Source organism: Heteronotia binoei, chromosome 10, assembly GCF_032191835.1.
Source record: "Heteronotia binoei isolate CCM8104 ecotype False Entrance Well chromosome 10, APGP_CSIRO_Hbin_v1, whole genome shotgun sequence".
NCBI classification, from domain to species: Eukaryota; Metazoa; Chordata; class Lepidosauria; order Squamata; family Gekkonidae; genus Heteronotia; species Heteronotia binoei.
This window is the reverse complement of record NC_083232.1, coordinates 50507794-50521462: the sequence shown is the minus strand read 5'-3', so window position 1 is coordinate 50521462 and position 13669 is coordinate 50507794. Positions and strand designations below refer to the sequence as shown.

Here is a 13669-nt window from a genome sequence, read left to right as displayed (position 1 = left end):
CCTTCTGGGGGTACCAAATTGGACAACCCCCATGTGACTCCGTGGCATTATCAGTGCAGGGGGTGCCATAAGTTACCTTACCTATGGTGCCAGACAGTCTAGGGCTGGCCCTGCTCCTCCCTCTTCCAAAATAAAATGAATGCAAAATGAGGATTCACTCATTGCTCCTGAAGAAGAGTTCTGGAGCTCACAGAAGTTTCTGCAGGAATAAAATCTTGTTAAGTCTTTAAAGTATGACAAAAAAGCCCAGTTTACTTTCTGTGCCTGGATCCCTTTGAAACCACTCTTAGCTATATGCCACAATGGCTTTTTTGTAGCAAGACGGCGTTACATTCTGTGTGGCTTGACAGCTTTTGCTATTAATTCTGATCCTCGTGTTTGTCAATGGAGCCACAGCCTGACACTAACACACAGAGTTTCAGACCCGAGTTAACTTCACATCTCCTTCCATCGACCTAGCAACAATAAAAGAAAGCACCTGCGCAACGCGAACCTCCCCCTTCAGACCCCGACCGGACTATTTAAAACGCCAGCTCTTTCTTGCTTTTTAAACTGGGCATGGGAACAGGTGCTGGGATCGTAGTATATTGTGCTGAAGTATGATTGGGTGGGGACGAAGGGCACAGGCCAATGGAGGTTGGGCGCGCGTGTGGTCCCCCCCCCTCTCTTAGTGATGGTTCACAGACGTATTTGGGGTCAAAAGTGAAGCGGACGGGGGCGCTTATAGATATTCGGGGCGGCGGCACAAGCGAAAGGAAGCATTTCCGCTTGAACTGCATCGAGGGGGCCGCGACGGGAATTGTAGTTTCGGTTGTCGCAATGGAACCGGAGACTGGCCTCGAGACGTTCAGCGGTGACCGCTCCAGTTCTAAGGTTGCGGAAGAGCGGCTGCCGCTATTCGTGTCAGCGGTGTTGCCTGCCGGAGGAACTGGGGAGCGTATGGGCGGTGGCACTCCGAAGCAGTTTTGCCCGATTCTGGGGAGGCCGCTTATTAGCTATACGGTGCAAGCGTTCGAAAGGTAAAACAACACCCCCCCCCCCCCCCGCTCAGTGTGGGCCGGCCTTTAATGCACCCAACTGCCGGCTCCGGTTTCACGCATGCTTGTTGGTAAATGCTGTGAGTTGCGCGCGCAACCATGCTTTCCTTAACCCCCTCGGTCTTCTACGAGGGAGAGTGATCGTTCTTTAGAACGCTTCATCAGGCAGGTTGTTACCGAAATAAAATGTATGTGTGGAGCAGAGCTGATAACAGGTCACGAGCTAAAGACCTTGCTGGCCTCCTGTGAAATGCTGAGCAGGTGTATAAATTTGAAATGGTACTGGAATTGGGTTGTTGTCGCATCGCCATCCGTGCCAGAGCTGCTGGTCCTATGTAAGATTTGGACAATTTGGCGCACTATTTATGAAATGGATAAATATTTTAAGGAGCAATCCTAAGTGATTCTGTTCATAAGTCCTGTTTTATTGAGGGGTCTTACTCTCAGGAAAGGTTTCTTAAGGTTACAGCCTTAGTTTTTCACAAGCAAAAAATTGCCCAATACAATAGAGAAAAACTGTAAGTTGCTAACCTAAAGCCATATATCTTAGTTTCAGAGGTCACCAAAAGAAGACGAACAACAGTCTGCAAGTAAAAAAGCTCTGTATTATCTTCTCATAAAGATGGGGCTATCCTTTAGGTGCAGAAATGTGTATGTCCAGCATGTATAAGAATTATTATTTTACATGAACATTTTCTTACTACACATGGTGAGCAAAACCTTGTCTTACAGAGCACTTCACTTGTTCCAAAAGAAAATATTTCATGTTTTTTCCCCTCAGTTGTTTTGAAAAAAGGCCCTATCCACTTGAATTTTTCTATTTCTCCACTGGTCTTCACATTTCTGATATGACCCCCATAATTGAATTTATTATCTGTTAAGCTTTGGTCTGCTTCTTCATGAAATCTGCGCAAAAGCAGAAATTGGTTATTTCTATAAGTAAAATTACAACGGTGCAGTTCCCCTGAATATAGTCTTAATTTCCTTGTCACTGACAGCTGGCTGACTTCCACTAAATGAAAGTGAATAGGTACACAGACACTCTCACAAAGCAGCCAAAATAAACACATTTAGCATGCACACACTTGTGCTTTCACTGGGGTAATTTATTCACAGGGAGTAACCATCTGCTGCATTTCAACCAACTTCTTCAGACTAACAGAACAGCATAGGGGGGTGGAGTTTTCCTATATAAAAAAGTGGAACTCTGCTTGCTTCTCTTCCTTTCTCATATGCTTCACACACTGACAGTGAAGACCCACGCGGCTCTGTCTAGTCACCCCTCCCATTCAGCTTTCCTCTTGCTCTGATTAAAAGGCACACACAGAGTCCAAAATACAGGCAATTTGCAGGCGTCTTCTAAGGGCATTTACGCACAGGGCTTACCCTGGAGCGACGTCCCTCTTCACCGCGCAGCGTCTGCACAGATTTCGCACCAACTGCTCCGCAGAACCTGGAAGAGCCGCAAAGTCCCGCGGCTTTTGCGTCGCAAATGTAAACTGTTTTTTGGCGGTGAAGAGGGACGTCGCTCCGGGGTAAGCCCTGTGCGAAAACGCCCTAAGTCTGCCAAGATTTAAAGGTACATGGTGGCTGTTGGGGTGGGACTTCCCCCCACCAACCCACTGGCTGGTGGTGGGGAGGAGCCTGAAAAACTGAGGGATCCCCTGCTGGGACCTGGGGGCTGGCAAGCTTGCATTATAGGTACAGTATTGTCTCTGAAAATAGAATTTGTAATCCCACCATTAATTTTTAAAAGATTAAATCCTAAATCCTGAAGAATTGTTTTAGGAAGCAATAGTTTTCTGTGCTACAATTAAGAATTTTAATATCTTAAGATATTTTGAATTAGTAGGCTGTCATAAATCAATTTTTATTACACAATAGCTAAGCAAGCGAAGAGTTTTTGATTGGCAGCCTCTGCACACAACTCCATTATTTCACTGGTCCTGAGTGGATACATGATTCTCTCCTCCCAATTCCTTAGCAAATAAAATCTGAAAGGTAAAACAAACCATATTTATTTAAAATTATAACTTTACTAATAGAATGTCAAGGAAGTTTAGTAACATGAAAAATTAACTGTCTTGCAGAATCAGTTGGATATCTCATATTGTCGTGGTGGTATCTGTAGACAATCTTGAAATAATGAAGTCTATCATAAAACAGTATGGCCACAAACGAACAGTGATAGTTGAAGGTGGAACAAGTCGTCATAGATCAATCTTCAATGGACTGGAAATATTTGTAAAGAGTTCCCCGATCCAGAAACCAGACGTTGTAATCATTCATGATGCTGTGAGGCCATTTGTTGAGAAGGATATTCTTTATAAAGTGGTTATGGCTGCCAAAGAACATGGGGTAAGTATGAAGTCTTTTTAGTTACTTTAGTTTTAAGTTGTCTTATAGAGATTTAAGGTGGTTACAAAATTTTAAAAACACAATACACTATTCATAGGAAACAAAGCAATAGAACTGCCTAAAACTTCCAACCGTATTCCCTTTATAAAAATGTTCTCTGAACAATTCTGCTTTACACATTCTAGAAGTGGGAGAGCTTATCCATTTGCAGGGTGCACTTTCCAAAGGTTTTGCTCAGATGGATGAACCTGCCACATCTGATGCGAATTTCTAATGCTGTGATAAACAGATGGTGTGACTTATTTCCGTTATGAATTTATTTATGATGAGTGCATTCACACTCTAAATAACACACTTTGCAATTGGAGCTTTACTGTGTAAGAATAGCAGAATCCACTTGCAAACAGTTGCCATGTGACAGCACCCTACGACTAGTGTTAGGACTTACGTACCATGGAGACTGTTGTTGCCTTGTGATCTTTTAGTGTGTTCTCTTAACAGTCCCATCTGTGTATCATATTCAGTCAAGAAGGGCATGAAATATGATTTCTTAATGATTGCTTCCCCTTCCTTCAATTTATAGAATGTCTTTCCATTGCAAACTGACCCAAACCCAAGACTGCAACTTTCAGAAACATTGTAAGGCTTACATGAGGCTTAGATGTAATTCAGTCAAGTCTTCCCAAATTCTCCTAGTTTAGCGTTGCCAACATCCAGGTGGTAGTAGGCAAGAGAAGCAATGTTTCTGTGTAAAATATCCAAACAATACTATTAAAGACATAACTACCGATAACAACCACTTAAAAATTACCTTAAATTCCTTAATAGTACATAACAAAGTATACATTTATAAAGGACAGAACAAAATATTACATTTAAACCGGAAGGAACAATCAATTCCCAAAACAGTTCAACAGGTAAGTTCATTTTTCTTTCTTTTTAGGTTAACTGTCTACTCCTCTTGTGGTGCAGATACTGAAAGGACGGACCTCAGGATGCAAGGAGAATAGCGAACTGCAATCCGAGAGATTCTTTGATGTGCAGTGATATTTTAATCCTTTTACAAGCTGAATGGGCTCTCCCAGGACTTTTGAACCTCATTTTCACCCGAAGGGCTTTTCCCAGTACTTCACATTCTTACATTTCATTGAAACTTTTTGAGAAGTGTAAGAATGTGAAGTACTGGATCAGTTGAAAGTGCCCTGTCACGTATTGAAACTTGAAAAAAGCCCTTCAGGTGAAAATGAGATTCAAAAGTCCTGGAAGAGTCCATTCAGCTTGTAAAAGGATTAAAACATCACTGCACATCAAAGAATCTCTTGGACTGCAGTTTGCTCTTCTCCTTGCGTCCTGAGGTCTGTCCTTTCAGTATCTCTGCACTGCCTTCTTTAATTCTGTCCCTTCTTCCAGTGGCTCCCTTGGCTCTTGGGCTCTCTTTCCCTGTTCTAGGTCTCCAGGTGACCTCTGTGGTGGAGGAAAAGAGCTTGCAAGTCTGCCTCTTTCCCCCTCCTTCCCCCTCCTTCCCTGCTTCACACATGGTGGAAATAGTTGCCTATCTATGGGTCAGGCTGACTGAGGTCTCAGTGCTAATTATGCTTAAGAGTAAGCCTTCATTACGTTCCTCCTTGACCTCTGGGAGACACACAATATGTATGAAAGAGCTGCATGTGGTTCCTGAGCCACAGTTTGGCCACCCCTGGTCTAAGCCGTAGGAGCATTCAGAAGCAATGTTAATGCTGAACTGTTTGGTAGTTGATGACCCTTACATTTATTTTTTTCTACAATTAACTGTCCTCTAGTAGTAGTCTAACAGTATTTTATATTGAATTCCAGAGTTCAGCCATGAAGCATTAACTGTTCTAAGTCCAAGGGTAACTGAATTCATTGAAAAGCAGCTGCAAGGCTGCTGCTCTTACTATGTGTATTCTCTTCTTGTGTGGTGGGGTGTGCTATTTAGACAAGAAGAAGCCTGAAAGAGAAGCTGCAAAGAGGCAGGATATTAGGATTCTAAATTAATAAAATAGGGTTAAGTCTTCAATTCAGAAAGTAATTATTTCCTTTTACACGATATATTAAGAGACTTCCTGGTTTAAAAAACCTGGCTGAAACCTCGCATTAAATCACTCAGGCAACAAAGATGATGCTGTATTGAAGTTCAGTTTCTGCATACCATATAGATAGCATAATTGTATGAAGTTTCAATGTTCTTAAAATGGCAATTGATCAAGTAGGATATTGCACTCCCTAATTCCTCTTGTCAGTAGAATAAATTACTTTATTACATTTACTAATCAGTTTGATATTTGCCTGAGGGATTCAAAATGTGCAAGTTACCAAAACTACTAAATTATGCCTTAATAAATTAATGGTGTGAAACAATCCCCCTGATTATGTTAGAATATAGCTTTGTAACCAATTAAATTCCATTTATGTTTTGAAGCAATTTATAATTAAAATTATACATTTCTGCAAACAGTTTTTGTTGCCAATACAAGTTGTGGAAGGTAGTGGAAACAGAAGAAGGCAGTATTCCAAAGCCCCCAGCAACTTTTTATTGCCAACAATTTAAACAGCACCACAAAGAAAAGTGCTTACAGCAAGTTTAAAAAAACCTTGATCTTGTCAATCCTGCTTGAAAGATAGGGTTGAGAGACAGAGACTCTAGCATGGTTTGAGCTGTATGTCTGATTCTCTCCCTGCTTGCTGCTGTATTATAAATATCACTTTTGCATTTTCAGGACCTGCATTTTAATAAATAGTCAGACTTCATGATGCTTTTAAAAACACTTTGGATTCATATTTATTAAGTGAAAGAGGCAGCAAACTGAACATGAGTTTTTACAAGGCGTGTGATAACATGTTTAGTTCCTGAAGTTATACATATTGAATACAGTCTGTAATAGCAGAGTCATACGATACCTTGAAGGCTAATGAATTTGTTGTGTCATAAGCCTTGATGAACTAGAGACTGCTTCATCAGATGTGTAATAGCAGACATTGTTTACTACATTGCTCGTGGTTATAAGAGTCCATGATTTTCTAAGGAAGTTATTTTAAAGATACACTTCCATTTAATATGTTCACAGGACATTGCTGTGTTTGTTCAACTTTTGTGTGTTTTGCTTTAGATCAGGATAGCTATGTACTATCTGAAAACAAAAACAAAAAACTGTTTGGAGTGTCTCCTGAACACACTTGGTGGTGGTGATTAGCAAGCAAGAAGAAAAATGCTATGGAAAGACTATCTGATAAACAGTCATTTATAATCATCTACTCTTAAGATTCAATGGACCTGGAGTATACCAATAACTAGGCATGGGGATAGATCATATTGGTCTGAAGCAATAGAAGAAAATAGGAATCCAGAAGCACCTTTAAGACCAACATTTTATTTAGGATGTAAGCAATTTTCCACATGGCCATTTCTATGGATTCCTCAGTCTGGAGATTGGTATTGTGAACAGATAATCTATTTTCCTACAAACCTGAAAAAGCCCCAAGTTTGCAGAAAAATCTGAAATTTAACCCTTGAACCACACAACATCTGGGGTTAAAATCCTCCAAAATAGTAGACACAGTACCTGAGAGCCAGTTTGGTGCAGTGGTTAAGTGTGCGGACTCTTATCTGGGAGAACCGGGCTTGATTCCCCACTCCTCCACTTGCACCTGCTAGCATGGCCTTGGGTCAGCCATAGCTCTGGCAGAGGTTGTCCTTGAAAGGGCAGCTGCTGTGAGAGCCCTCTCCAGCCCCACCCACCTCACAGGATGTCTGTTTTGGGGGAGGAAGGTAAAGGAGATTGTGAGCCGCTCTGAGACTCTTCGGAGTGGAGGGCGGGATATAAATCCAGTATCATCTTCCTCTTCTTCTGTAGCTTTGTTTATTTTTATTTCTAGCCTGCGCTCCCTTTCAAGCAGGCTCAATGTGGCTTACAATAAGAAACAAATATAATCCAGCTCCTAAAATGTCGCAGTTATCCAATAACAACAATCAAGTAACATCAATAAATAACAGCAGTAGCAGTTGATGGCATCATCCGATCACTCTGACTCCATCTACTTCCACATAGACTCCCCCCCATGTGTGCAGGTGAATGGCAATTGGTGCAGATGGGGCAGACAGTAGACAATATAAATTGCACATAGCAAGCAATGCAAAGCAGAACAAGGGGAGGTCAAGTCAGTAGATAGTTCTTTGCCACCTCAACTATAGGTCTGGCAGAACATCTCTGTTTTACAGGTCCTGCAGAACTGCATTAAGTCCTTCAGGGCTCAGCAGGGAGGGTATTCCACCAGACTGGCTCTGGTTGAGGCTAGATTAATATGTTTGGGACGGGGGACCACATGCAGATTTTGGTCCAATGAGTGCAGTGCTCTTCTGAGGACATACCAGGAGAGATGATCCTGAAGGTGTGTTGGTCCTAAACTTCATAGGGCTTTAAAGGTCAAAACTAAAACCTTGAACCTGACCCAGTATTCAGCTGGAAGCCAGTGCAGCTGGCAGAGCATTGGATGTATATGTGCTCTTAATGATATTTCTGTCAAAACATGTGCCTCTGCTTTCTGGACCAGCTGGAGTTTCTGGATCAGGCTCAATTGTAGCCCTGCACAGAGGACTGCCCTCTCAGTAGCTGTTGCTAGGCAACCACAACAGTATTGCTGCCTTCATGCTTTTGTTTCTGTCAGTAAAAGGCAGGGAAAGGAGCAGGGCCCTTTCCAGAGCTGTTTTGGTCTTTGAAGGAGGACTCACTGGGACCACGCCTGCCAGCAACCAGCAGGTGATTTGCATAACTCACCCAGGTCCAGCTCCCTGCTGCTGTTCAACAGCAGCCATGCCAGTGTGTGCAGTGGTTAGCATTAAGATCTGGGAGCCCCAGGTTTGAATCATCATTCTGCCATGGATATTCAGTGGGTGACCTTGGGGCAGTTGCATATTCTCAACCTAACCTACTTCACTGGGTTGTTGTGATGATAAAGGAGACTGATGTAAATTGCTTTGGGTCCCCATTGGGAAGAAGTGTGAGGTAAATAATTAATATTGCTGAAGATGAGGGGCAGATAGAAAGCTGGTTGACTGGTGGGTGGAAAGGGAGAAAAAAACAGAAAAAGGAAAGGCTATGGGAGCTTTCAGGAAAGAGTAAGAAGAGATAGTGGGGAGTAGAAAATGAGATGTTTCCTGCAAGTCTTTGTGAGCTTTCTGTTTTTATATTTTCAATTAAGGAACTAGATCTCCATATTTCTATCAATAGGCTACATTTGTATATTAGTCCTGAATGCCCCCAATTTATTTTTCCCTCATAAAATAAACCTTTCTCTTGCTGTGTTCAGTCACTGTTCTCCTGAGTACTGAGGCCAGAAAATGTTTTAACCTGGTTTTACCAGGTCATGGTACTATGGGAACCATCACAATTTCACTCGGGGCAGCTAGCTGTAAATAATGTCAAGCACTGGCAGGTCAGTAACTGAATATTTCTTTGGCAGCTTATCACAGGTGTAATGGAGTAAATGTTGTGTGGGCAGTAAGTAGTCTTCAGACATTTTCTAAAATAAATATTGGCAACCTTTGTGTTGAGGACAGCAGCACTTGTTTGAGTGGAGATTTTCCACCAAAAATATTTTAGTTCCCTGTCTTGCCACTCTTCCTCGGCATAGGCAGGAAGCTAGCAAACTTTGGACTCAGGCAGAACTAAATCATCTGGTACAGCCGCTACATTTTAGACTCTCACTATTATTAATTCATCTATTTAGAAAAAATGTATGCTGCTTCTCCAGGGAATCTGCCTCAGGCACCTAACAAAATAAAATATAATACAAATATAAAACATTTGAAGTTATTAATTAAAATCCAGACTTAAAAAATACAGCCAAACCATAAGAGCAAAGAACAATGAGCAGTGTAAAATAAGTTTTCAAACTAAAAACATGCTCTAAAATGATGATAAAAGATTAACCCTTTAATTAAAAGCCAGGGAGAACAAAGGTGTTTTGGCCTAGTGCCTGTAAGAGAGCAATGTAGGTTGCAGACAAGCCTCAAGGGAAAGGACGTTTCAAAAGTGAGATGCCACTATAGAAAGCAGGGCTTATGAGTCAGATCTTAACTGGCAGGCTGGACAGCATGAGAGGAAGCTGTCCTTCAGGTACTTCACTATCTTGCTAATTATTGAAGTGGTCCTCTGATGCTGTCCAAAGGATTTCTCCAGTGATTCATAACCTTTAGGCAGGACTACTGAGAGCCACCCTGGATCCCTGGACAAAGATTCCATCTGGGCTCCCTGTATATCAGCCTGATCCACATCTGATATCCTAAAAAAAGAAATAACTTGGTTGGCTGTTGGCTTAGATCTATAATAATAAAAGGATCCATGTCCATCTGTCTGTTCATTGGAACAGCCTTGGGTTAGCCATAGCTCTCACAAGAATTGTCCTTGAAAGGGCAGCTTCAGGGAGAGCTCTCACAGGGTGTCTGTAGTGGGGGAAGGATATAAAGGAGATTGTAAGCTGCTTTGAGACTCTGATTTAGAGAGAAGGGTGGGGTATAAATCTGCCTTCATTGTTGTTGTCTTTGTGGCAAGCATAACTCATCGGAAAATAAAACTTTGTTGCTGTTGTTCAGTCACACAGTCAAGTCTGACTCTTTGCGACCCCATGGACAAAGTCATGCCTGGTCCTCCTGTCTTCCACCATCCTCCGAAGTCTGCTCAAATTCATGTTTGTTACATCAGTAACACTGTCCAGCCACCTCATCTTTTGCCGTCCCCTTCTTCTTTTGCCTTCTGTCTTTCCTAGCATCAGGATCTTCTCCAGTGAGTGCTCCCTTCTCATTTGGTGGCCAAAGTATCTGAGCTTCAGCTTCAGCATCTGACCTTCCAGGGAACAGTCAGGGTTGATTTCCCTTAGGACTGACTGGTTTGATCTTCTTGCAGTCCAAGGGACTCTCAAAATTCTTCTCCAGCACCACATCTCAAAAGCATCTGTTCTTCTGCACTCGGCCTTCCTTATGGTCCAGCTCTCACAGCCATACATAAATAAAATTTGGAAAGTCAAAATTGGGCTACCAGCTTCAGGATGATCATAGGAATTCCAGGGCCAAAAATGAAAGGAACTATAATATCTTGGCCCAGGTTATCTCCATACCCCCATGCTATTTGCAATGGAAACTAAGGCTGTTAGGCACATATTCTGGCCTGGCTGGTCATCCCTTGCTCCACTGCAGGTTTGGCTGATGATAGGTTTGGCAAAATCTTATCAGCTTCCCTCCACCTCCAGTAAACTTTGCAGAAAGGCCAAGGGCTCTTTGCTGTACTCTGCCTTCCCTGTATCCCTTGTGGCTGCTGTCAGAACTGCAGTAGGATTTTTTTTAAAAAAATGAATTCCATCTGAATATAATGTGTTGCCAGCATCAGAGACCCTCCAGCTGGCTTGGGCCCCCGAATTTTATCCGCCCCCCCCCATCAGTGTCATGCCTTTAGGACAATGTAAACAATTCAGATCTTCTTCGTGGTCTCTGTGCTTCACACTCATGGGATTGTGCGCCTGCGCCGATCCCCGAATCGGTATCTGAAAAAGCCCGGGATTTTTCCGCGCCCGGCGCCAGTGGGCATGCGCAGGCGTCCCACTGCGCATGCCCACCAGCGCCCGCGCGGGGATCCCGCCAGTTCCTTTCTGACCGCCGCGCTGAGAGGTGTTCCTTTCGGTTTCCCCGGTCGGTGAGATTTTCCCTTTTTGCCCGTTATCGTTCTTAAATAGTTAGTTAGTTAGTTACTGTAGTTATAGTTAGTTAGTGTTAAAAAAAAAAAAAGCGTTTCTTAGGTTGTCTAGCGGATTACCCTTCGGGGTATTTCGTTCGCGCGCTTTCCCCCCGTTTTTCTCTCAGACCTTCTGAGTAGTTTTTTCCGTGCGACTGTCGTCTATGGAAAGTCGCTGGGGGTTTTTCAAGCGCTGCCGTGCTTGTGGGAAGAAGATCGCCCCTCCGGACGGCCATTCCCTTTGCCTGTTGTGCCTGGGAGAGTCGCACCGCGTAGAGGCCTGCTCGCATTGCCTCCGGTTTTCGAAACAAACCAGAAAAAACCGAGCGGCTCGGCTGGCGGCAGCGCTCACCGAATCGGCGCTTCGACCTCTTCGACCGATGGAGGTGTCGGCACCGAAGTCGACCGAAACCCCGGCTCTGGAGCTTGCATCGGCTGATGCTGCCCCGATACTGACTTTGGATTCGCCGGAAGAGCGTGGCTCCACGAAATGTTCCCATGAGGGCTCGGTGGATACGCCCGCTGAGAAACGCCGGAAGGACTCGGGGACCCGAGCTCCGAAAAAGGCGAAGTCGAAGGAGAAGCGAAAAAGATCCCGCACTCCTTCTCCATCGGGCGATGTGTCGGCGTCGACGTCAACAAAACCGGCGAAGAAGACTAGGGCGTCTCCGCGCCGTAGCCCATCGGCCCAGCAGCGCCTGTCGGCGTCGGAACAAGAACCGGAGATCGACCTGACTCAACGGTCTTCATCGTCGGGTTCACGCCGTCGCTCAGCCAGCGAATCGACCTCGGAGGTTGATGCATCGACACCGGTCATTGACCCACCGTTCAAGCCCCGAGTCAGGCGTGACACATTCTACGCACCTCAGCGCTTCCCGATACCACCGTGGGAGCAGCGCCGGTGGCAGCCTCCCTACTCCCGGTATGAGACCTGTCGTTGGTACCCGGACGACTATCCAGACTGGGAGCAGGCTTCACAACTCTCCTCGATGTCGAGAGTATCGCACCGATCCCGAAAGGCGTCGGTGTCGGTTCCCCCGGATCGACAATTGGTTCCGGTAGAAGCTGCTCGAAGGCCACCGGTCCTTCCACCGAGAGAATCGACCCCGATGCTCTCGGAGCACTCCGCTCATCAAGACTCCTCATCATCGGAGGCGGAGAGTGAAGTTCAAGATTTGGAACCTTCACCTGGCTCCCAGACGGCCGAGGATCTCCCGATTTCCCCTTCGGAAGACCTGAAGTCCTATGGGGACCTTGTGAAGCGGATTGCTGCCGCCCTCAGACTGCCTGTGACCCAGCCAGAACCCGTAGTGGACGACAATGTGTTCGATATAATGCAAAGGAACACGTCAACTGCGGTTGCCCTGCCGGTTACCAAGGTGATCCTCCAGGTGGTTAAGGAACCTTGGGCAAAACCTTCATCGACGCCCGTCTCATCGAAACGGCTGGACCACATGTATAGGGTCCAAGAGACTGGGGCTGAATTTCTATTCACCCACCCGCGCCCTAACTCAGTGGTAGTCTCTTCCTCCTCAAAGGCAAGGAAGGTCCACTCCTCCCCACCGGATAAAGAAGGGAGGAAGATCGATGGAATGGGCCGCAAGGTCTATTCCGCGGGGGCACTCGGCATCAAGGTGTCTAACTATGCAGCCTGCATGGCTAGATATCAGTATGCCGTGTGGGAACAGCTTTCCCCCCTCCTCTCCTCCTTGAGTGAAGACAAGAGGGCTGCTGCAACCAAGTTACAGAAAGAAGGTCTCGCTGTGGCCAGACAACAACTGGCTGCAGCGAAACATATGGTGGAAGCCTCAGCCAAACAAATCACCTCCGCAGTCTGCATTCGGCGGCACTCCTGGCTCAGGTCTACGGCACTCCACCAGGACACAAAAACCTTCATTGAAGACCTGCCTTTTGAAGGTGACGGGCTCTTCAGCACCACAACTGACTCGGCGCTGCAAGAGTTCGACAAGAGTGTCAAGACCTCTAAGAACTTGGGCGTCCAATCTACCCCTAGGGCTTCCAGATCCAAGCAATGGTCTAAACCCTGGACCAAGAAACCCTATCAGAAGGTCTCCCCTGAGCAATGGCGTCCCCGTCCTGCCCAGGCTGAACGATCACCCTATCCGGGTAACGGCAGGAACCGTTACGGGTCACAACCTCCTAATAAGTCAAAGGGGGCTCGCTCCCAGAAGCAGGGGGTTTGACTTTCTGCAAGCACGCGTTGTCGCCCCTACGGGAAATCCTTCCATCCGCCTTTGCCCTTTCCTACCTGCTTGGGAGTTGATCTCTACAGACAGGTGGGCTCTGTCCATCGTGAAAGAGGGCTACAAAATAGAGTTTGTTCAGACCCCAGACCAGTCCGTGGTAGTTACCACTTCCCCTTCCCCACCTCTGCTGGCGGAGGTGAACAACCTCCTACAGAAACAAGCCATAGAGGAAGTTCCATTGGAGGCCAGGACAGGAGGTTTCTACTCCCGCTACTTCCTGGTCCCCAAACGGGACGGGGGCCTGAGGCCTATCATGGACCTTCGG

At 45.2% G+C, this 13669-nt stretch overlaps 1 protein-coding gene across 2 annotated transcripts in view; it reads left to right on the top strand.

Annotated features, from left to right (window-relative positions):
- The first annotated feature begins 493 nt into the window (after nucleotides 1–493).
- Nucleotides 494–13669, top strand: part of CRPPA (CDP-L-ribitol pyrophosphorylase A) — a 102066-nt gene continuing 88890 nt past the window's right edge. For both annotated transcript variants that reach the window (XM_060248591.1, XM_060248592.1), the window contains exons 1-2: nucleotides 494–1019; nucleotides 3128–3395. In XM_060248591.1, the coding sequence (XP_060104574.1) occupies nucleotides 631–1019; nucleotides 3128–3395 (657 nt within the window). In that variant the 5' untranslated portion in view covers nucleotides 494–630. The remainder of the gene's footprint in view (nucleotides 1020–3127; nucleotides 3396–13669) is intronic.